The 22,508-nt window shown below is 38.5% G+C and overlaps 1 protein-coding gene across 1 annotated transcript in view; it reads left to right on the top strand.

Moving 5' to 3' along the window:
- Positions 1-22,508, top strand: part of ENAH (ENAH actin regulator) — a 97,993-nt gene that overhangs the window by 36,556 nt on the left and 38,929 nt on the right. Inside the window, exons 2-3 of the mRNA XM_080341825.1 lie at positions 13,225-13,390; positions 14,818-14,995. Of these exons, the coding sequence (XP_080197951.1) occupies positions 13,225-13,390; positions 14,818-14,995 (344 nt within the window). The remainder of the gene's footprint in view (positions 1-13,224; positions 13,391-14,817; positions 14,996-22,508) is intronic.

The raw sequence follows: 22,508 nt of genomic DNA, 5'->3' as shown, positions 1-22,508 counted from the left end.
TCTCATCAATGCTTATAAATATCCTCAAGAGTGGGTGTCAAGAGGACGGGACCAGACTCCTTTCAGTGGTGCCCAATGACAGGATGAGGGGCAACGGGCACAGACTGAAACACAGGAGGTTCCATCTGAATATGAGGAGAAACTTCTTAACTTTGAGGGTGCCAGAGCCCTGGAACAGGCTGCCCAGGGAGGTTGTGGAGTCTCCTTCTCTGGAGACATTCAAACCCACAAGGACACATTCCTGTGTGATCTGCTCTGGGTGAACCTGCTTTATCAGGTGGGTCGGACTGGATGATCTCCAGAGGTCTCTTCCAACCTCAACTATTCTGTGATTCCGTGAATTAGTGTTGGGCTTGGTTGTGGGGAGGGGTGGTCTCACCTGGATTAGCGAGAAGGGCACCTGTCTGGGATTAGGGGATTTGAGGAGTTGGTCACGTTAACCCAGGGCTGTAGAGTGTGTGGAGTGAGGGTGATGGCTGGGGCAAGGAAGCAGAAAGGACAGGAGGGAGGAGGTGGAGGAGCAGGGTGGTTGCTGAACAGCAGGCGTGAAAAGGGAAAACGTTGCCTGAGGACAGAAGGAAGAGAAGGTTGTGAAGAGCTTTGGCGAATAGGAAATCTGGACTGACCTAATCAATTGGTGTTCTCTTTGAGGAAGAAGGTAATAATGTGATCAGCCTTGACAGGTATCTTGTCGAATCTTTTCTGAAAAAGAATCTCAAATGAAAGGGGATTCTGGCAACTCTTTTGATTAACAGTCCTGGAACATTGCTACAGTTATAATTAAGTTCTTCTCATACTTGATCGAAATCTATTCTTAAAGCTTCTTTCTTCTTCCTTTTCATGTGCGTGGAAAACAACTTATCACCTACTTTTTTTTAAGACCATGCTTTACATTTTCTGCCTTACGCCAGTGGGAGTACTGGTTTTGATTCCTGTCTCTACATATGCTGTGTGCTTTAAAAAGGGGGCTGAAGGGGCCACATTAGGATTGTAGAAGTATTGCATAGAAGATATTTGAAGTAATGCTTCCACTTTACTCTGAGCAGTGTCTCAATTGAAGTAATGTGCTCAAATTTTTCTCCCTCACTTCATCATACCTTTAATAGTTTCATTGGGCATTTTAGTTTTCTTAATGGTAGAAAGCATTACGAGAAGTTTAGGAAGAGCTACAAATTGGTGAAGACTGAAAACTACGTTGTTTTGATGCAGAGAGGAAGATATCCAGGGGTCTGCTCTCTCTTGGATCTTTACTTACCAAATCCTTGAGTTTTGTGGGTTTTGTTTTGCTCTTGCGTGTTCCATCCAGAGTTGCGAACGGTAGCAATTTGTTTCCTTTTCACAATCAAATTCAGTGAGTTACTCTGCTAAGCATAATGATTTTAAATAGCGTGGTAAAATGCTATTTTAAATATTCAGACACAGGTCAGTGATATAAATACTACATAGTTTATTTAAACCTCTTTTAGACATTGAGCATTAGTACTACTAGTGTTTAAAATCTTTATTTCTAGGATACAGAAGGAGAGGCTGGTTGAAACTTCAAGTGTGAAACAGATGATGTTACTTTTGGGAAGAACATTCCGATAAAATGAGATGCTAAGGAGGTTATTGTCCTAAGTAAGGTACTTATGTCTGCAAATCAGTGGGACCTTCTGAAAGGAATTCTGTTTCTTCTAGAACCATAGAATGACTTAGTCAAGGTGGGAGTTCTCGGAATTCGTCTGCTCCTGTCCCCTGCTATCCTCTTAAGTTAGGTCGGGATGCTTGGGACTTTGTCCAGTTGAAGTCTCCAAGGGTGCAGATTCCCTAGCTCCTCTGGGCAGCTTGTCCCAGTGTGTAACTGCTCTCTAGGTGCAACTTTTTGTTATCAGCTTGAAAGCTCCTTTTCTGCAACTTTTGACCATTACCTCTCATCCTTCTATTGTGTGCTTTTGAGAAGATTCTGACTCCATATTCTCTGTAATGACCTGTTGAGTAGCTGAGAAGGGCGGTCATGTTCCTGCCTTAGCTGAAGACTGAACACACACACTGCTGTCTCAGCTTCTCCTGCATCTTTTTCTCCAGGCCCCTCAATGGTTTTCTGTTTGATTTGCTACAATTTTTCAAAGTCTTTCCTTCTACTGGGGAGCCCCAAACTGGGCACAATATACCAGAGACGGTCTGAATAGAGGGGAATAATCACCTTCTACAGCCTGGTGGTTATTTTGTCCCAGCTGCAAGTTTTTGTTCTTGCCTTTCTGAGATTTCTGCCACCCAGTTTCACCAACTTGCTGGGACTCCTCTGAACAGTAGCTCTACTGTCCAGCATTATCTGTCTATCCTAATTTAGGGAAGACCATCTATAGGCTTGCTGAAGTTACATTCCATCCTGTTTTCCCAGTCATTAACAAGGACATGAAACAATATCAGAGCTGTTATTGACCCCTGAGAAACTGAGCAGTGATAGTTTACCAGTTTGATGTTGAACTGCTACTGCAGCCCTTGGAGCCTCTGGATCTCTGAGCCTCGGTTCTTGCACTGCTGGAGGATGGTCACAACATTTCCATGTTTCCAGCTGCCAGGAACTTCCCTTGATCACCTTGTAAACATGTTGGAATGGCCTCATAATGTCACCACCTAGATGCCTCCACCCTTGTTGGGTGCGTACTGTTCAATTCAATAGACTTTCTGTACCCCTTTTATCTAACTGGGGCCCCTAACTTCATTTTTTTCTGCTGCAGATAGTACTCCAGTGCTCATGCAGAGCTGGGAAGTCAGAACAGAATTTCCCAGCAGAGACCAAGGCAAATACATGTAGCCTTTTCTGTGTCCTCTGCTGCTGTCTCATTTCTGCACTGGACACACATTTTCCTTGGTTAGTTCATGCTAATGTCAACTCGGTGTTTAAAAGAAAGTGCTCTATTAACATACAATTTTTACTTTCATATTTTTAGGTGAAACTAGACACTTCATACAAGAATCTTTCTTGTGATGAACTATGAATTGTGTATTCATATATTAACACTGGGGCTATAATGTCTCAATCAAAGATCAGCCACGTTCCCTTTACACAGCTCTCTACATCAGAGACAGACATTGTATTAAATAGGTAATGTAAAAATGCTCCTGGCTCTCTATTCCAGGAGGAGCTGGGCGTTCTTTATCTGAAAGTAAAATGAGTTACCTGATCCGCAGCAATGGCGATGTAATGACGGATTCTGTTGCAGTGTGTGTTCGGGAACTCAGATTGCCTGGGGAATCTGGACTCTGAAAGCTGTGATTTCTACCATGTGTTGCAAGCTTAAGAAATAACATAATAAGGTCACTTTTTGTTAAAATATGTATAGAAGATAGGAAATGTATGTTAAGTGTTTTTCGCAGGAAATCGTCAACTGTCAGTCTAGTTGCTGAAGATGTTGTTTTTCATGCCCACTTAAAACAGCTTTCCACAATATGACTGGGCTCAGATTCATGGAATCGTAGCAAGGAAAACAACAAACCATCAAGAATAGACTATTTGTAGGAAAGACGCTAGCCTTTGGTCCTGTCTTTAAGACCTTTAAGCTAAAAGATTTTAACTTTTAAATCTGTCATGATCCTATTCAGTAAAGGTATTGATTTTATGGCTGTTAGCTTTGTTCAGTTACGGCGTATCCTCGTGCTTACAAATTAATTCATTCCCAGATTGTGCTATAGAGCTTGTTTTCCATTAGCTTTGTCAAAAAGTAGACAGAGAAGCTGATTTTTGATAAAAATCTGTCTTGAAATGGGTGAAAGATCATGGTAGGAATCTTCTGCTCCTGGTTTACTGTGCGTGAAATGGCTATCCAGGCAGTTTTAACCTTACTGTGGCGAAACCTTTGGCTTTCAATGCCGCTGTGTCGAATCTGCATTTAGGAAACCTAATCTATTTAAATTATTGCATAGATTCTGCGTAACCATTTAGTATAAATAAAATAGTAAATGCCCTTGAGAAACCTGTTAGAAGAATCAGTGGAAAAGTGGATCAGATTCTAACAATGCAGTATTTTCAGGAGAAATATCTGGCTAAATTACCAAGAATGTCATGTCTCAGAGGACACCCTGTGTAAGAGGATAAAAGTAAAAAAATAAGAGTGAGTGCATGGAGGAAGCGTAAACTGAATCATGTTCTGTGGAGTATAAATGCAAAACTGTATTTTACCAGTATAAAAAAAAAAAAGGCCAGTAAGATTCCCCTCTGCTCCAGTGCAAATGTGTTATAATGAAGTACCCACCCACTGTGTAATTCTGTAATTCTGACTCCACCCTCATTTATTGGGGGGGGGGGGGTGGAGTTTGAAGCTTTGTGATTCTTTATAGGATGAAAAAAAATCCAGAAGATTCTAGGAAAAAAAATGGGAAAATATTGCTTTTGTCACTTGCGGGTTTCTTAATTGAAAATCTTGTCTCAAAACTAAATAGTGAAGGCTTTTAATTAAGTATTTCCATGAAGTTATCACTAGGTTTTGAGTAAAAGGCTAGGACCAAATCTCACGTAAAAATTTCAATATATCTAAGCTCTTCTCCATCTCATAACTTGGATTTTTAAGTAAACCTAGTAAAGTTTGTACAAACTTTGTAAAGTCTGAGTGGCCCAAGTAAATTCTTCACTGAGATTTAAAACCTCACACTTTGTTTTAAGCATCCAGAATATCATCTGCACTAAGGCTGAGAGTGCTCTTTGGACATGTAGGACATTCTAGTGCTGCGTTCTGTTCTTTTCAATGCAAATTAGTTATAAGGAAAACCTTGAGCCCTAAGTGAAAAACTGTTCTCTTAACAAACACAAAGGATAAATACGTGGGTAGTACAGTAATACAAAGAAGTAAAGGAAAAAAAAATCAAGCTTATCAAGTAACCTGTGGAAAATTAAGTGATGGAGATGAAGTTCTGAGTTGAATCATGTTTTTTAGATAACAGTTTCAAGTATCTCTGGGTTTATAGAAGGCAATGTGTACTGTGAATTATTAAGAATTTTATTCTTTTGGAAAAAAAAGATGGCAAATGGTCATTCCTTTTGTCTGCTGAAGTAGTTGCTTTAAAAACATCTCTTCCTTTGTATATCAAATTACTTTAATTTCTGTTCGTGTTTGTAAACCGATACCTGTTTTTGAGTAATCTTACAATCTCTTTAAGGTTTGGAAAGGGACTTCTTGTACTGGTTAAATAGCTCCTTCCATGAAACATTTCATTGGTATGACCTACTTAAGTCACTTCAGAAACCTTTTTTTGGTTTTAAATTTTGCTTAATCTGCCTGTAATGGTAACAGTCATTTTTAATTTAATGTCATCATCAGTTTGAGATGAGAATTGGAAGGTGGACTTCAGAAAGTATTTATGAATCTAAGTTGGGGATGGAGATTGTAACTACATATAATTAGTTACATGTGCACAAGGATATATGATAGATAGTAATATAGTAATATTATAGCACATTATATAATTGCATATTACTTATAGTTAGCCATAACTAATTTCATGTTATTCAAAATCAATGGTGTTCAGTCTGCTATTTAATTCCCATCAACCCTTTGTTTTCATTAAGAGTTGTCTCACCAATACAACACATTCTGTGTTCTCATTTCTTAGGTGTCCATTCTAGATTGTTTCAGTTTGTGTGCTTGCTTTAAGTGTTGTTGTCCATTTAAAACAAACAAACAAACAACAAAAAATAAATTTTTAAGATGAGTATTTTTAGAATACTGTTCCAGACTGTGAGCTTTTCAGCCTGACTCCAGCATCCATTTTCAAACTGAAGTAGCATTTCTTAAAGAAAAGAATAGCTGAATTTCAATGTGAATCAGCATATGACAAACCTAGAGACAGTACTGAATTGCAAACTCAAAACAACTTTGTCTGTTGCATGAAATAATCTTATGTTAAATATGGCATGTGAAACAATGTAGAAAAAAAATTCCTGGGAATATAAATTGGTAAATGTATGTGAAATGTGGACTTTGATTTTGCATCAGGCTTTTGTTCTGAATATTTATTTTTCTGCCTGTGTGTCCTGCAATGATTTCCTTCACCTGTTTGATATTCACCTGCTGTTGTGGAACAAGCTACAACTGCAGAATTGTGAAGGACCAGATTTATAGCAACAAGAGAAATATATTCTGTGAATTGCACTTGTTCCAAGAGCAGATTGCTCTTAAATTAATTTTGAATGCTTTTATACCCGAGATAAAAAACAATTTTATTTCAGTGGAAGGTGCTCATTGAGCAAAGAAAGTTTTGCTTCAATAAACTGTGTACCAGCTAAGGTTGTGGAATGGAGCATTGCAGAATTCTGTGTCAAAAGCAAAACACCTTGGTCTCTGCCAGCTGTTAATCTCAGGGTTTGGATTCAGTTTCCCCTGTTCCTCAGCAGTAGTAGTTCTGTTTGCAGTTGAGACTTTCCCATACGGAATTTCCTTCTGGTTTCTGACGTTGCAGCTAATCTGTATTCTGAGTAGTTCGCGAGAAGAAAAAGTGGGAGAGATAAATGAATCTCTCGGTTATCAGAGACAAAAAATGTGGGAGAGATGAATGAATCTCTCAGTTATCAGTCAGAAGTTTTCTAGGCACAGACACAAGTACTCACTTGTTAGCAGGAGAGCTGTTGGTGAAGCAATCTGGAGCTGCTCCCTCTGTGTTCACTGCCTGTTTGAAGAGTGGCTCTTCTTTGAGTTGGACCTGCTGGAAGAAATCAGCAACCACACTTGTCCTCAGGGGGGTTATAGTGTCAGGAGAAGAATCTGCAGCGCAAACCTGTCAGATAAATCAGCTGGTCTCAATTTAGTTGTATTCTAAAAGCTGAATAGCAACTAAATTCTATACTAGTTATAGAATAATAGAATTACTTAGGTTGGAAGAGACCTTCCCGATCATCAAGTCCAACCGCTACCTAGTACTGCCAAATCCACCACTAAACCGTGTCCCAAAGCACCACATCTGCATGTCTTGTATAGAATCGTAGAATCATTTTGGTTGGAAGAGACCCTTAAGATCATCAAGTCCAACCATAACCTAAATCCACCTCTAAGCCGTATCCCTAAGAGCCTCATATATGCATCTTTTAAACCCCTCCAGAGATGGTGACTCCACCACTTCCCTGGGCAGCCTGTTCCAGTGCTTCACAACCCTTTCTGTGAAGAATTTTTTACTAATACCCAATCTAAACCTCCCTTGGTGCAACTTGAGGCCATTTCCGTCTCATCCCATCACTTTCTACTTGGGAGAAGAGCCCAACCCCCTCCATGCTACAACCTCCTTTCAGGTAGTTGCAGACAGCGATAAGGTCTCCCCTCAGCCTCCTTTTCTCCAGGCTGAACAGCCCCAGTTCCCTCAGCTGCTTCTCAGTTGGGGTGGACAAGCCACATCATTGGAAGCTGAATGGAAGCAGCACAGCATGGCGTAGTTCCTTCTGCTGTATCAAGCACGTAACGTGCCCCTGCAGCAGCACATTCAGCTGGGTTTTATTAATGCAGGAAAAAGTTGAACTTCTTACCTGTCAGCTGAGGATGAGTTGCAGAGAAAATTAATTAACCCTCACTGAGCCCAAATGGATTATATTTTCTCATGATGTCCTGTTGATGGTATGGATGCTGGTTTAGTTGGCAGGAGGAGATAGTAATTGTTATACTCAGCTTCCTCTGAGATTTGCTTTTGGCTCAAGTGTCAAAGTTCAAAAAATGAGTAAAAAATAAAGCAGTGGATTGCAAGCTAAAAACTTCAGTGCCCCAAAGTTCTTCCTCTCTACCCACTTATGTCCCACCCCCCCAAACAAATCCAAACCCATCCCCTGCTCCACAAAATAAATATTAATCTATGTAGCTGATTTCAGTCTGGTTCTCAATAGATCATAATGTGAGGAGCATATTTGAAGGCATTGGGAATATTTTCATGTTGACTGTAAGATAATAAGTAGCTTAAGTGTTGAGTTAAACCAAATGAGCAGCTTAGAGTACGTGACAACTGTGTCTACAAAGTGTCTATTTTAGTTAATAGGAGGTAGTGGTACAGTACACAGTATGTTGTAGTTTGTTGTTTGGGGTTGTTTTGGTTGTTGTTTTGTTTTAATAGTGGAGAACACACTTTTTCACTGTGATGTGCCAGTTGGGGTTCAGGAAAAAGCAGGGAAAATCATCTTATGAAACACCACCACCAAAGTACAAAACTTGATATCCGGACCAGCATTTAGCTGCTTTTTAAAAATGTATATTTTAAGATGTTAGTATTGGAAATGTTTGGAGTTTCTTTCTAGCTTTGCACTACATGGTTTGAAAATCCAAAACAGACGTTTGATGAATCAGCGTCTCTTTCAATTTCTTCTGCCCCACAAAGACTGCACATTTAAGAACATGTTGTTATGTTTCTGTAAATTGAGAACATAGCAAGAAAAACCCTGAATCACCAGAAGAAGTGGTAGTGGGATATGATTTTCAAAAAACCTCATTGTTACATCACTGACAAAAATAGAAACAGAGCAATCATAGCCTTTCCTTGCTTTTGTTAGTACATTTAAATAATCTTTTCTGTGGCTGCAGTCGTGCTGTTTTCATTTAAGTCTATTTATCCTTTTTAGTTATTGAAGGAGGAAAATGAAACCTTCACTTCTTGGGAGGAGGAAAACAGGCTTAGGTCAGCAGACTGTGCATTGGTGTCACGGTGCATTTTGCTTAAGAACTTGGGATCTGAAAGAATGAGCACATTCCATCTGGGTGAAGGGATGATGTCTGTTAGGGTTCAGTTTGCTATGGTTTGAGCTTTCCATATGATCTCATAACTGGAGGAGGAAAGTATATTCTCTCATAAGAATAATCTTATGATTCATTACTACTGTGTTGGTTTTTTTTTATGAGCCTTTTGGGTGCCAGACCTCCCCCCACTCTTCCACCCCAAATAAAAAACAACCACCCTGTCTTTGGCTTTATATGGTATTGCTGTAGGTGGGCTTATCCAGAATAATGGTTGGCTTGAACAATCAGAGCTTTACATCTTTGTCTAGAGAAGAACTCCTCCTAACATATATTTATCCAGCTATTTGTCAAGCTTTACATTCTGGGAAGGGAGCTTGTACACTTTGTTTCCTACGGTTTGGCAAGCCCTATTGTGCATGAATCTTCCTTTTTCTCAATTTTCCCTTTTCTGAGTATAATTTTGTAGACTTAGTGTGGTAAGTTTACATGGGAACAGACAAATTCTTTATTTTCTTAGTTATTATTCAGATTGTCGCTTTAGTTCTCCAACCCACTGCCCTAGTAAGTCAGCAATCAGATCTGTGAGCAGCTGTGCATTTTGGCAGGAGCATTTGAAGCTGGAGATTGATCCCTTCGCTCATTCTCTTGCATCCACTAATGAGCTGTCATGTTGGGAGGGTGCAGGCTAATCCAAATGTGATGGTTTCTGGAACCAGTACAGCATACTAGAAAAAGGAAAATTTGTAGATAGACAACCATAGGATGCTTTTGAAGGCTTAACGATGTGGCAAATAGATGAAAGCCTGTTTCCTTTTCTCTTGCAACATGACTGTAGACAATTTGTTTATTTCCTGCTGGTGCTAAAGTAATCTGGAAAAAAAAGGGGGGGGGGGGGGTGGTATTTGGGATGAGACCAAAGTGATTCTGGTGCAGTGGACAAAGTAAGACATCTTTGAGCATTTTAGGCTCAGTTCCTGCAGTTTAAGGGACACGTGTGTTGCAGAAAGCCCTGTGGGCTGTGAAGAGTCCCCGTTCAAATACTGAGATCACTGAAGACCTGTCTTCTGTTAAAAGTACAGCAGGAAAGTGTAATAAGATTGAAGAGCAAGAAGTATGATGAACGGCACTGGTCTGATTCACTTGGCTCCTGCTCCTTTGAACTGAAGTTTAAGCTCACATATAGTAGAGGAATACAAAGGGCGCTGGCTCAGGTTCTAGTAACAGGCTGTATGATACGCTCAGCATTTTCAAAGGAAAAGGTTGATCACGGAAAGAAAACGTAACCTTATTTTTCATTGGACCTGTCAAAGATCGTCATGAGCTAACAGCATGGATTTGCGATTTGGTGTAGCCCTTTGAGTTTAGTGGAGTTAAGATGTGCATGTTATTTTTTAAAAATGACACATTTTGAGTCTCATGGTATCTAGTTGCTGTAATATACCATGTTCAAATGTTAAACTATCAAATGGTCACCGCAGAGCAGACCTGAAGATTCTTCTGTGCTGAATTTCCCACCTCCATGTAGTAATGTACAATTATTGAACCCTGGCAAAAGTGCACTGTGATGGTTTAATTTGTTTCTGATAGTGATAGCTTCATTTTTCCATCTTACTGCTGCAGTCTGATAAACAAAGTGATGGGTGGTGGGCGCTGTTGGCAGGAGGGGAGTGTGTCACCTTCAAATTGGTACCTGGATATGAAAATTATAGACCTGGAACATGAAAATTTTAGTTATAGAATTTGTGTGAAATGAAGGCAGGAGGCTTATTGTGTAATGATTGAATAGGTCAACTGGAAATTGTTTTTATTTGTCATTTTTTAAAGTATGTGAATCATCTTATAACTTTATATGGTTAAGAATGATCCCCTGCTATTAAGAAAATTCTTTTCTTTTAAATGGAGCATGAAATATTTGAGACCTAGACTTGAGTAATATTTCCAGTTAGAAGGCATAGCCTAAGAAGTGTAACTAAAAATAGTGTAACAGTTGTTAAAGAAAAGCTGGAAATTCTACTCAAGGTCATCTTATTTGCACTTACGAATTGTGCCACTTGAATACCAAATAGTTCTAAAATGAGTAGGGTTTTTTTTCCTTGTTATGTTAAGAAAAAAAAAAAGTAAATACTTTTGTAAAACGTAGGCCTGTGGTAGGACCATGGCAGGGCAAAGAAAGAGAATGCTCTGAATAAGAATGTCAGAACTTGATGGTCTGTCCTGCTAATTAAATCTTCTGATCACTGTACCATTACTCAATCACTCTCTGCTTCTTTCTTTGTAATTGGAACATATTAGCTTATACTCACAGTCTCAATTTTTAATAGAATCTAAATGATATTTTTTTTAAATCTGTCTGACACATGATTGAGATGAAGTTACTTTTTGGCAAGAACTCTACAAAGCACATGGCTCTGCTTCCAAATCAGTATCTAGATCCTGTCACCTATGGTTTATCATGCCTGTGATTGATCCAAATTCAAATGCAGCAAAAATCTGGTTTGGGTTCAGAGATTTTCCAAGTTTTCTGTAATAACTGTTACACATTTTAGAAACGCACTACTGTTTGTCCTGTACTTTGTGAACGGTGCAGAATACCGCTGGGTTTGAACCTTAAGATAGTTATGTGCCCAAATAATATAAAAATATGGAAATCTAGTAGATTCTTGCGTTGTCCTCTCAGGTGAGGCAACCTTCTTCTTTACCTGTGGCAGGCTTGTAATGGGACTGTGGAACACCTGAAACATTTAACTAATTTTATTTTCTTTGCAGTTAGTCTTTCTTCTTGGATCAGGTGTGATCCTTTTGGTCTAAACTGTAAACTATGAGATGAATTATGCTGAGAAAAGAAGGACTACACATAGGTATACACACACATCTATGTGTGCGTACATGCACACACATAGGTATACACACACATACATATATATACATATGTGTGTGTATATCTATGTGTATATACATGTGTATTATAATCTTAATATCCCTATATTGAATAAATTTCTGACTACAAAAAGGGAGGTCTAATTATAGGTTGTTTTGCCATTCTGATCTAGTTGCTGAATAGGTGATGAGACTAGAACACGCGTGTTTTTAAAAGTAAGAATGAATTTTCTCATCTGATCTTTAATCTCTCGCAAGCATACCAGCCATAATCTCAGTATTCTCTCTTTTCTCTAAGCCTTGAAAAGCATCCCAGTGTTGAGTGCTTTTCTAATTGTTGGAGTGCCATGGAAAGTGTGATACTAATTGATGCTATGCTTTCTCGAAAACGTCGGTATTGAAATTTAAGAAAACAGCTGGATACACTGCTGAATTTTCATGTGCCAGGAGATGGAAATAAGATATTGGGGAAATTGAGCATGATCTTTTAAAAAAAACCCCAACAAACTAATATTCACCCTCCCTGAACCAACCAACCAACCAAGCAATAAAAACCCACCAAAAATTCAAGAAAGTCTCAGGGGGAGTCGTGTTCTCTGTCATTCATAAAATTTGAAGAAATATTTCATGACTTTCCTTTTGTAATTTATGAAGAATGCGTGTCTCTTTGGCCTTTGGAGTCTTCCAGATGGGAGGCTGCATTCCTTGCAAGCCGGGCATTGTGTGCTTTCCGTAATGTGGATGTGCTGGAGGGGCGTGCTCAGAGAATTTGACTTACTGATAAGAAATCATTCCTTTCTGTTTTTATTTCCTGTCTGTGTCTGGGCATTTCCCATAAAGACAACTTGTGTAGTGTCACCCACTCCTCTACTAATAAATTGTGTTTATTGTATGTTTCGCTTTCTTGTGTTTCTAATATGATGACAGTCATGATCTGCTCCCTTTTGACTTTAGGCTTCTAGGTGACTACCATAGTCAGGATTAGCTACTGATAGCAATCTCCTAATAGATTTGCACTTTTCAGTAATCAATAGAAGCTTCTCACAGGGAGAAATGTTACATCTAGGTGTCGACTGTTGTAAAATACATCAAAACCAAAAAGCATTTCATTTATGAGCAGGTGAACTTTTTTGTGCTGAACTTTATCTGGGGTGGGGGCGAGAGGTGTTTTCTTCTATGTATATTAAAAGAAGCAAGGACCTTCCAATCCTTGTTTCTTGTAGAAGTGTTATAATTGCCCATGGAAAATGTAAACTATATGAAGCTAGTGAAACTCCAGATTCTTTGTTCTTCAGTCTTTGCAGAAAACCTTGTATATGGTTTTAGAATTTAATTAAAATTCATGGTTGGTGGTGAGGAGAAGAGGGGGGTGGGGAAAAAGACTGTGGGTAGGAAAGTGAAGGAACAAAAAGAAAGTCTCTTCTTGATCTTTTTCATTCATAGTTACGCCTGTTTGTCTTACCAAAGCTTTTCAGAATGAACATCTTTAAGCAGAATGTCAAAGTGCTAGTAGTTTTGTATTAACGAAAGGTGGGTGTTTCAGCAAATTGAAAGGAGTTTTACTTTAACATTTTAAGTAAAAAAAAAAAAAAAAAAAATCACAAATAAACAGTGATTTGCCATAAGTAATTTTATGTTCTAATCTAAAATAATTGTATTTTAACAGTGAACAGAGTATCTGCCAAGCACGAGCTGCTGTAATGGTCTATGATGATGCCAATAAGAAGTGGGTACCAGCTGGTGGATCAACTGGGTTCAGCAGAGTTCACATATATCATCACACGGGCAACAACACATTCAGAGTAGTGGGCAGGAAGATTCAGGATCATCAGGTAAGCCGATCTCTGAAAATTTGGAATAGGAATCTTAAGCTATTTTTGTGATTGATTCTAACATGAAGCAGTTGGTCTTCAGTAAAATTATTAGAACCACAAATTAGTTTTCTTTTTAATTGAAGTAGCAAAACTGTATTATGGCTTTCTCCCCATAAACATAAAAAATAGTCCTTGTGTGCTCTTTACCATTCCTTCCTACAGACAAATATAAAGGCTAGGGAGGAAGGATAATGATACACACAGAAGTCACCTGATTCTCTTTAAAGCGAAGTGGCAGCCTAAGAACTTTTCTTCTTCCCTACTCTCTGCTGTAGCCGCAGCCTGCGTAGGTACCAACAGTTGTCCTGTAGCTCTTCCTGTATTATGAGAAGTTATACGCATGATTTCTTATCTGATCAGTTCATTCAAAAAACCTTCTGACATTTGGTAATGCTGATTATCTACCACTGTGAGAGGTTGAGAAGGGAGCAACAACCATTACATCTTAATTTCTGTGATGAAGAAGTTATTAGATCTTGAATAAATGGCAAACTTAGCACTCCATCTTGAAATATGCTCTACCTTGTGATACTTGATGTGGGATTAAAGATCTTTTTGTTTGAGGAAAGCTTATATATCTTTTTCCCTCTCTCACGGCATTTAATAAAATTCTTTTGGTCTGTTATTGGTCATTTATCACACACTTGAAGCATAGGCTGATAGTATCCTCTGTGATTTGTCATTAAACACTTATTCCAAGTAATAAATGGTCCCTGTGCATTCATCTGAGAACAAATATGGGTGTTTTTCTCCCATTATTCAGTGGAAAAAGGTGAGAGGATATAGTTATCCAAGTGCATTGAGATGTTCTTAGTGAATGGCTTGTAATAAATGGTTTTCCTGCTAGCTAGAATTTAACACCTTGTGTGTGAGCCCTGACGATCTCCTGAAATGCTACCTTGTGATGCATGGTAGAAGTCCATATAAACTGCCATTGAAAGCACTGCAAGCTAAGGGGTGCAGCAGCTGCAGTGAGCAGGTGATAACTTGGTTAAAAAAACAGTTCTGACAAGTACTCTGTGAAGTTAATGGAAAACTGAGTTTCAGAAATACAAGTGCACATTCCCATCAAGTACACTGCTACTAAAAGTCAGAACTGTTGCTATTACTGCATTGCTGTTACGAAACATCACCACATCATCTGAAATGAGAACGCTTCAGTCACAAAAGCCCATACAAAGCATCACGTTAGTCCCCTCGTGTATTCTCGTCAATGATTTCGTGCAGCATTGGAATTAAAATTGAAATGGATATGTGTTTCAGTGTGGAGATCTTGTGGATTGTGGGACTGGAATTAACCCTGGAATAAAATCTACATGAAGCTGAATCTTGTCATGGAACAGCAATTTTAAACATAAATAATTTTCTTTTTTAAATGATTATAGGTGGTAATAAATTGTGCCATTCCGAAAGGGCTAAAGTACAATCAGGCTACGCAGACCTTCCACCAGTGGCGTGATGCTAGGCAGGTGTACGGTCTGAATTTTGGGAGCAAAGAAGATGCCAATGTCTTCGCAAGTGCCATGATGCATGCCTTAGAAGTATTAAATTCACAGGAAGCTGGTAAGAGCCTCTTATTATTATTATTTTTTTTAAGATTGTCCATATGTAGAGATGGAAGAAATTCAAATGTTTATGCATAAAAGTCAATAAGTCTTGTTTATAATAATGATTCAGCCTCTAGCCATTTTAATTATTTGGATGTTTTTTGTCTGCCTATGCTGCTCCTTACTAGTGATTCTCAACTTGACTTGACATCCATGTAAACACAATACCTAACAAGTAAACCTGTTTTCAAGTAATATATTACATATGTGTTAGAACCTTGCCTACTTTGCTTATTTTTTTTTTTTTTTTAGGAAACAAAAACACTTAACCAAGAAATGTGCAGCTCTTAATAGGGGAATTTTTTCAGGATTTCTAGAGGCATTCGGTGTTCTTAATGTGTATTGGTATTTTTCCTTCTCCTTGAGTACTGGTTTATTATAAAAACATCAGGGTTTTTTTTCCTCCTCTGAACTTTGGAATTCAGGTCATCCTCTTTGGCAGTTCATACTCTACAGAGTTTTCTATCTTGTAGAAGTTGGATCCAAGGGTAACATTCAGATGGGCACATATAATTTAGACAAGCGATCATTAATTGAATTTGTTTGGAGCACAGGATGACACAGAGGGTTTAAAACATTGGTGGAAAACTTTGACTTCAGAAGGTGTCTGTAATGTATTCTGGGTAGGCTCTACAGCAAATTCGTCATTGTAACACTGTGACACACACAGAGGGAGTTTTTATTTTAAGACTTTAAGAGACTTTTTTGTTCTTGTAAGCAAATAGAATTCTTTTGTCCTCATTAAACCTTAAAGATTGCCTGTGTAACAAGAGATAGTACCTCTGTGCCAGTTTTCTTTCTCCTGAACAGAGACAGGCTGTAGATAACCTTACTATGGCTGTCTCAACTACAGCAAAAAAGGGTGACTTTATCAAGCTGCTTTTCATACTGATTGTTCTTTCAAGACTTACCTTTTGAAACTAAGCTATCTAAACCAAGAAGAATGATACATTCTGCAGTGCTTATGCTGTTATGCAGCATCCAAGGCCAAAAAATAAAGGGTAGCCAGAGGTATAAGGCATCTCTTTGCCAGCTAAAATAATCCAGTTGTGGATCCCATAGTCCTGCCTCTCAGTTGGATATTTTTTCCTCTAAATCCCTCAGTTCTACTTTCTCCAACGGTCACTTGGTTGTAAACATCTCATGCATTCTGACTGTTCTACAATCTACCTCTCAACCAACATTTGGGAACACAGTGTTGGTTTTTGCTCATTTGATGTGAAGTTTGAGAAGGCCTGATTTGTGGTATTTACCACAAGTCTGAGTGGTTTATGTTGTTTCCCATTACCTGTACTTGAAGTGTTTGGTACAACATGTCTCAAATAAGTATGTATGTGTATATATACACAGATATATTTTCATAATTCAATTTATCTCTTCCTCTTAACACTAAAACTGAGCTACTAGATTGGCTGAAATGACATAGGCAGGCATGACATGCTCATTTTTAAATTGGTCAGTGCATCTGTATTATCATTTCATGGATTGTTGTGATTTGTCTAATGACTAGTTCTCTTGCTTCTTTCTGAAAAGTACATGTGTGCTAACAACTTCATTATTGTATTTTTCAGTAGAACAAATTATATTGAACTAAGATGCCCCTTCAGTTTGTAAAGACTTGGATAAAACTAAAAGTATTTCTAGGAGTGTCTTTAAATTTAAGTTTAGTAATTGTCATTGAAACAGTTCCCTGAAATCAGTGTAATTCCACAGGAGGAAACAACACAATTAAAAATAACTCTTCTTCCCGTTGCATCACTTTAGTAATTTCTTAAATGATGGGGGGAGGAGTAGGAGGGCTAGGCTTTGGAATGAGTCTAGAAGTCACTGTACCTGGAATTCAGTTATCTGCTCATCCCAAATAATTAATTCTTCCAAATAATTCTGCCAGTAGTCTTCTTCTCTGAAGTCGCCCTTCAGTTTGAGTCTGTCTGCTTCATTCAATATAATAACAGTTAATCCCTGATGATTGGGAGGTAGTTTTGTTTTCAGGTGGATTTTTGTGTGGTTCATGAAATGAGAGTTTAACAAGACTCTTAAATCATAGAATCACAGGATCATTTCGGTGGGAAGAGACCTTCAGAATCATTGAGTCCAAGCATAGTCTAACTCTGGCACTAAACCGCGTCCCTAAGAACCTCATCCATGTGCCTTTTAATCACCTCCAGGGATGATGACTCCACCACTTCCCTGGGCAGCCTGTTCCTGTGTCTAACAAGCCTTTCTGTGAAGAATTTTTTCCTAATATCCAATCTAAACCTTCTCTGGCTCAACTTGAGGCCATTTCTTCTTGTCCTGTCGCTTGTTACTTGGGTGAAGAGACCAACACCCTCCATGCTACAACCTCCTTTCATTCCTGGTTGCTGGCTATACTGCTGTAGTCTACCTAGTTTGTTCGTAATGGCTTTGAGATATAGGTGAGACAAGGACATTAATTATGTTTGATGTGACTGATTGTAACCTTTACGTTTTCTGGATTGTGAGGTAGTCAGTTTGTTTCTCTTTCCTGTGATTTGACTTGGTAGTGGTGGGTTCAAGTCAAAATGCATTAGCTGCTTCACCAGCTAATGGTGGACACCACGTGCACAGGAGGAGAGCACTGTTCTTATATAACTTCTGTCAACCAAGAAGGACTGTGGCCGATTATAAGCTGTCACGTACCCGTTTCACAGACAGTATAGGTGTTTTAGCTTCCATCAGAATGAAATAAAAACAAAGCTTATATCAGCATCGCTTCAGCAGGTGCCTGAAGATGAGTAGTTTTGCACTACTACTTGCAAAAAAATTCAGAATTTACGCATATATAGTCACTTTTAAAGCCTGTTACCATTTCCAGACAATGTTTACAGTTACATGTTTATAATGTGTATGTGGTAGAATACTGTCAACAAGTGTTCCTAAGTTTTATCAGCTTGGAGGTTTGTCAGTGTATCATGTACATATTACTTAATTTTTCTGACCTGTGTCAGAGTAAGAAGTAAGAAAGATCGAGTATCTTTCTGAACATGTCTGGTTCAATGATAGAAATAAGATACTAAGTAGTTTGCAGTTTAGAAACAAGTTAATTGGACTCCTTGCTCAAAGTTTAATGCATTTCTTTTATCTGTAGTTGGTGTACTTTTCTAATAGAAAAGTACAGCCAGAAATGAATCCTTAGTGCTATTTTATTTTCCTAGCATTTTTCATAGCTGAATATTTACTTAGTACACTGGCTCTGAGGCTCTAATATTAATTCTTCATTGTAGGAAATGGATTGCAACTGCCCTCCCTTTTTATAAACAAACGAATTACCCTGTTTTGAAAAGGTGGTGGGGAGTATATGTTATGAAAGGAGTTTGTGCTAATTCGGAAGATCAATACATTATATATTGATAGTTTTGTTTCTTCAAATTTATCTGCTAGACTTTGAACATATGCAGTCCCTGGTTGGTGTTCTGATAATAGTGCTTCAAAAATCTGTACCTGTAGAGAACAACTTGTCTCCAGTAGTTTATGTAAATTACAGTGTTTCCTAGTATATCTAGAACAGTATATAGAATCACCAACTTTGAGTAAAATAAATAATTCCTATAGAGAGAACTTTTCTCTTACTCTAGAATTGCCTACAGTTAAAGTTTGGTTCTTGCAGTATCCTTATTTTCTGCTATGTTTTCTCATTTTGGCAATTTCTTTTATTAACTTGGTTATTTTAAGTTGTATTTTACTCATGAAAGGCAGGAAGTTTTAGTGTAACTGAGCATGCTGTTCAGAAATTCAGAAAGCTGTAGATGCATTTTAAACTTTATGCAAGAGTTTGCAGAAATCTCAACAGCTTCTGAGGAACATCAAAGATTTTGTGGACAACCTTTTGGTTCATGAGTCAGCTGTTACTTACGGCTCTTGCTCTTTAAAAAGAATAAAATCATATAGTTACCTTTTCTTGCATATATTTGAAAAATGTCAGTGATCTTGCTTGCAGTTGACATCTTCACGTTATACTGCTGACATAACTGGAGGTGGTTTAATTGAGGATATCCCTGTAGTGGATCTGCAGAAGCAGAGGGGAAGATGCTGGGTGCCTGTACCACCGCGCTCACGGTGATGGGCTTTTTGTCATCCTTATGAGTTCAGGATGCAGAGTGGAGGTGTCTGAGGTTGGAGCAAAGGCTTTACTGCAACTAGCATTTTTCTCAAAGGCTTCTGAAGTGATGGCTGCCGCATCAGTGAAACTGTTTGAAATACTCTCTGTGTCTAGTGTTTTGTTTTGTTTTTTTTCCTCTCCCTGATTTACAGCATTGAACGTGTGATCATCCTAATTTCTGTTATGCTCGATCTCTGCTTATTTAAATCAATGTAAAAGTGAAAAGTGTGTTCACTCTTTCTAGTTCAAATGGCACTATTAGGGTGTCAAACTCATTTTCACTGAGGGCCACATCAGCCTCGTGGCTGCCTCCAAAGGGTTGAATGTAATTTTAGGACTGTATAAATGTAGGAGTAGCTACATTTATGATTATAAAATGAGTGTGTCACCCCTGTATTAGCTAGCAGCTACTCAAGCAGACTCTGTTTTCCTGCTGGCTAGTTAAGCAGATTGCAGGCCACCTGTAAATCCAGAAGAGAAAGACAGGCAGGACTGCACTTTCTCTTGGAATTTTAAGGTAGACTACTAATGCTACGGGTTCCTGCCCTATACTGTTTAGGAGATGTATTAAAAATGAGCCAAGATTTGAAAGACTTACTCATTAAATAACTGTAGTCAAAAGTTACACCTCCATCAAGTGGTGAGTATGTGTCATCAGTTTAAGAGGTCATTTGAAGAGGATTTCTGGCTTTAAGGCTGTGTGTAGTATGTTCACATACTCAGTAATTGGTCTTAATTGTCTAGAGTAAAAATGACTGCTTTCTGCAAAGGATTTTGCATTGCATTACAAAGAAAATTTTCATATCTGCATTAAGTAGAGCTCAGTGTTCCCATCAAAGTGACTCTGGAATGAGAGAAAAGCCTCAATGAAGGGCAATTAGATGGCCGAGAAAATTCTCTGATGTGTGAGAATACGGATTATTCCTTTGAAGGAATAAGGGCAAGTGAGGGCAGTGTGTGTTGGGAGATGGGAGGAACAAAGGGGTATCACACTGATGCTTTGCTGCAAAAATTACCTTCTAGTTCAGCTGGAATTGGTGTTGTTTTGTGTGGCATCTGTCTTCAGTCCCAGGAAAGCCTTGCTAAGAGAATAGCTAAGTATGAGATTTATATATGTATAATTTGCATTTGAGGGGGTACTTTGAGTTCATTGCAGAAGATGAAAGTGACAGAAGAAGAACTAAAAATAAACCTATTCCAATTCTTTCTATTAGAATTACATGTATGTAAGGTTCATGATTTTTTTTTTACTAATCTTTAACAGTTATATATTGATTCTTGAAAAGATTGAGGTTAAAGTTCTTTGAAATTATTAGTAACCCTAGAAGTTAGGTTGTTCAGTTATTAAATAATCAAACCTTGATGGGGAAAAGATACTTGCTTTTTCCAAGCTCTGTACTGATGTGCAGTCCTTTCTCTAACAGCAAAGACAGTTCATTAAAGCTTTGCCAATAGGGGAATGCACTTACTCATATCATTGATTGAATAATTTAGTATCTTTGGGAAATGCAAACTGAAACAAGAACTGGAGTTGCCTAATTGGAATATGTGTAGAGACTCTAGGAGACTGAAATGAGAAATGCATATGCAGGGCTAGGGGGGATCTCAGATGCTTCTCCTTGTTCACATCATGCATGTTTTCGTTCACATCGTGCTAAAACTTGTTTTGAGAGAAAAATTATTCTACTGCAATGAAGTAATTATGCTCTACCTGTACTCTTGGCAAGCCTCTGGAGCAAGCTGTCAGCGTTCCCCATCAGAATGGAAGTAACATTATCTGCCTTGTCAGAAGTTGGATTATATCTCTGTTTTTGCTAGCGAGTTTTTTCTTTTCCTTTTACACGTGGAATTCATTAAAGAATCTATTCTTGTAGTTAGTAGATTTTATAATAGCTAATCCTTATTTATATGCCAAAATATTGACCTAAAGGAAGCTTTAACTGTTTATTGAGCAAAATACTTCAATTCCATTTTAATTGCACGTAAGATTATTGAAAGCGTCATCAGTGTTATCTGTGGTATTTGGAAGGGAAGGGCAAGCTGCTAAGTTTTCAGAGTTATACTCACTTCTAAGGATTGCCTGTGTGGTATTTCTGATTTGTGTGATTCTTCAGGATTAGTGTTGTATCAGGTGAAAGCATTGAAGTTTGGGTGGGCAACCCAAAGAATTTAATTAAAATTTGGTATTTGGTCTTCACTGCATGGCAAACTTATGTGGAAGTACATTAATTTGTGGATAAAGTTTTGTTTAATAAACGTTGGGGAATGCTAATGTATTTTTCTCTTGAGGGTTCATATTGTTGTCTTGAAAATATTACCAGTAGAAGCTGTAGTTGTATTAAAACTACTGCCTTTTGGAAACAGGGTGTTGTCATAGAATGAAGAGCATGACTGCGGAATTACAGCTTTGTTAGGCTCATTTCTGTAGTATTGTATGCAAATGGTGACAGTCATCATCTATAACATTGCTATTTAACAAAGTTTGACAGAACTGAGGGGGGAAAAAAAGAAGTATAGATGGTATTGATATATTTAACTTTTGATACTTGGTTTTTTTACAATTGTGATATTGTAGGTGCATAAAGCAACTTTCTTATGAAGAGAGACTGAGAGAGCTGTTCAGCCTGGAGAAGGCTGAGAGGGGATCTTATCAATGTTCATAAATATCTCAACGATGGGTGACAAGAGGACGGGACCAGACTTCTTTCAGTGATGCCCAATGATAGGATGAGGCGCAATGGGCACAGACTGAAACACAGGAGGTTCTATCTGAGTATGAGGAGAAACTTCTTGACTTTGAGGTGCCAGAGCACTGGAACAGGCTGCCCAGAGAGGTTGTGGAGTCTCCTTCTCTGGAGACATTCAAACCTGCCTGGACACCTTCCTGTGTAACCTCATCTGGGTGAACCTGCTTTAGCAGGTGGGTTGGACTGAATGATCTCCAGAGGTCCCTTCCAACCCCAACCAGTCTGTGATTCTGTGTAAAGCAACTGTAGGACCTGACTGCTGAAGCTTTGTCTCTGTCTCCCCCTTCATGAAAGGACAGGTGAGAGGGGAAACCCCAAACCTACTTGAGGTGACCCAGCCAAGCTGCTGAGCCGAGCCCAGCACCCCCATATCAGCGCTCCCTTTCCCAGGCCCTGCTGGCGCTGATAGGAGCCTCTGCTGGCAGTGATAGGAGGGGGCTTATCGCTGCTTAAATTCAAATGTATTTTCATGAGTATTTTTGTTGTTCTTGTCCAATTTTATTACCTTGAGCAGGTAAAAGTGCTTGGGAAGCGAAATGGAAAGCATTTACTTTCAGCAGGGAAAATGCAATGTAGTTACCACTCTGCTAAAATAAATGGAA

This window comes from Nesoenas mayeri, assembly GCF_963082525.1.
Source record: "Nesoenas mayeri genome assembly, chromosome: 3".
NCBI lineage: Eukaryota > Metazoa > Chordata > Aves > Columbiformes > Columbidae > Nesoenas > Nesoenas mayeri.
This window is presented reverse-complemented; position numbering and strand designations above follow the sequence as displayed.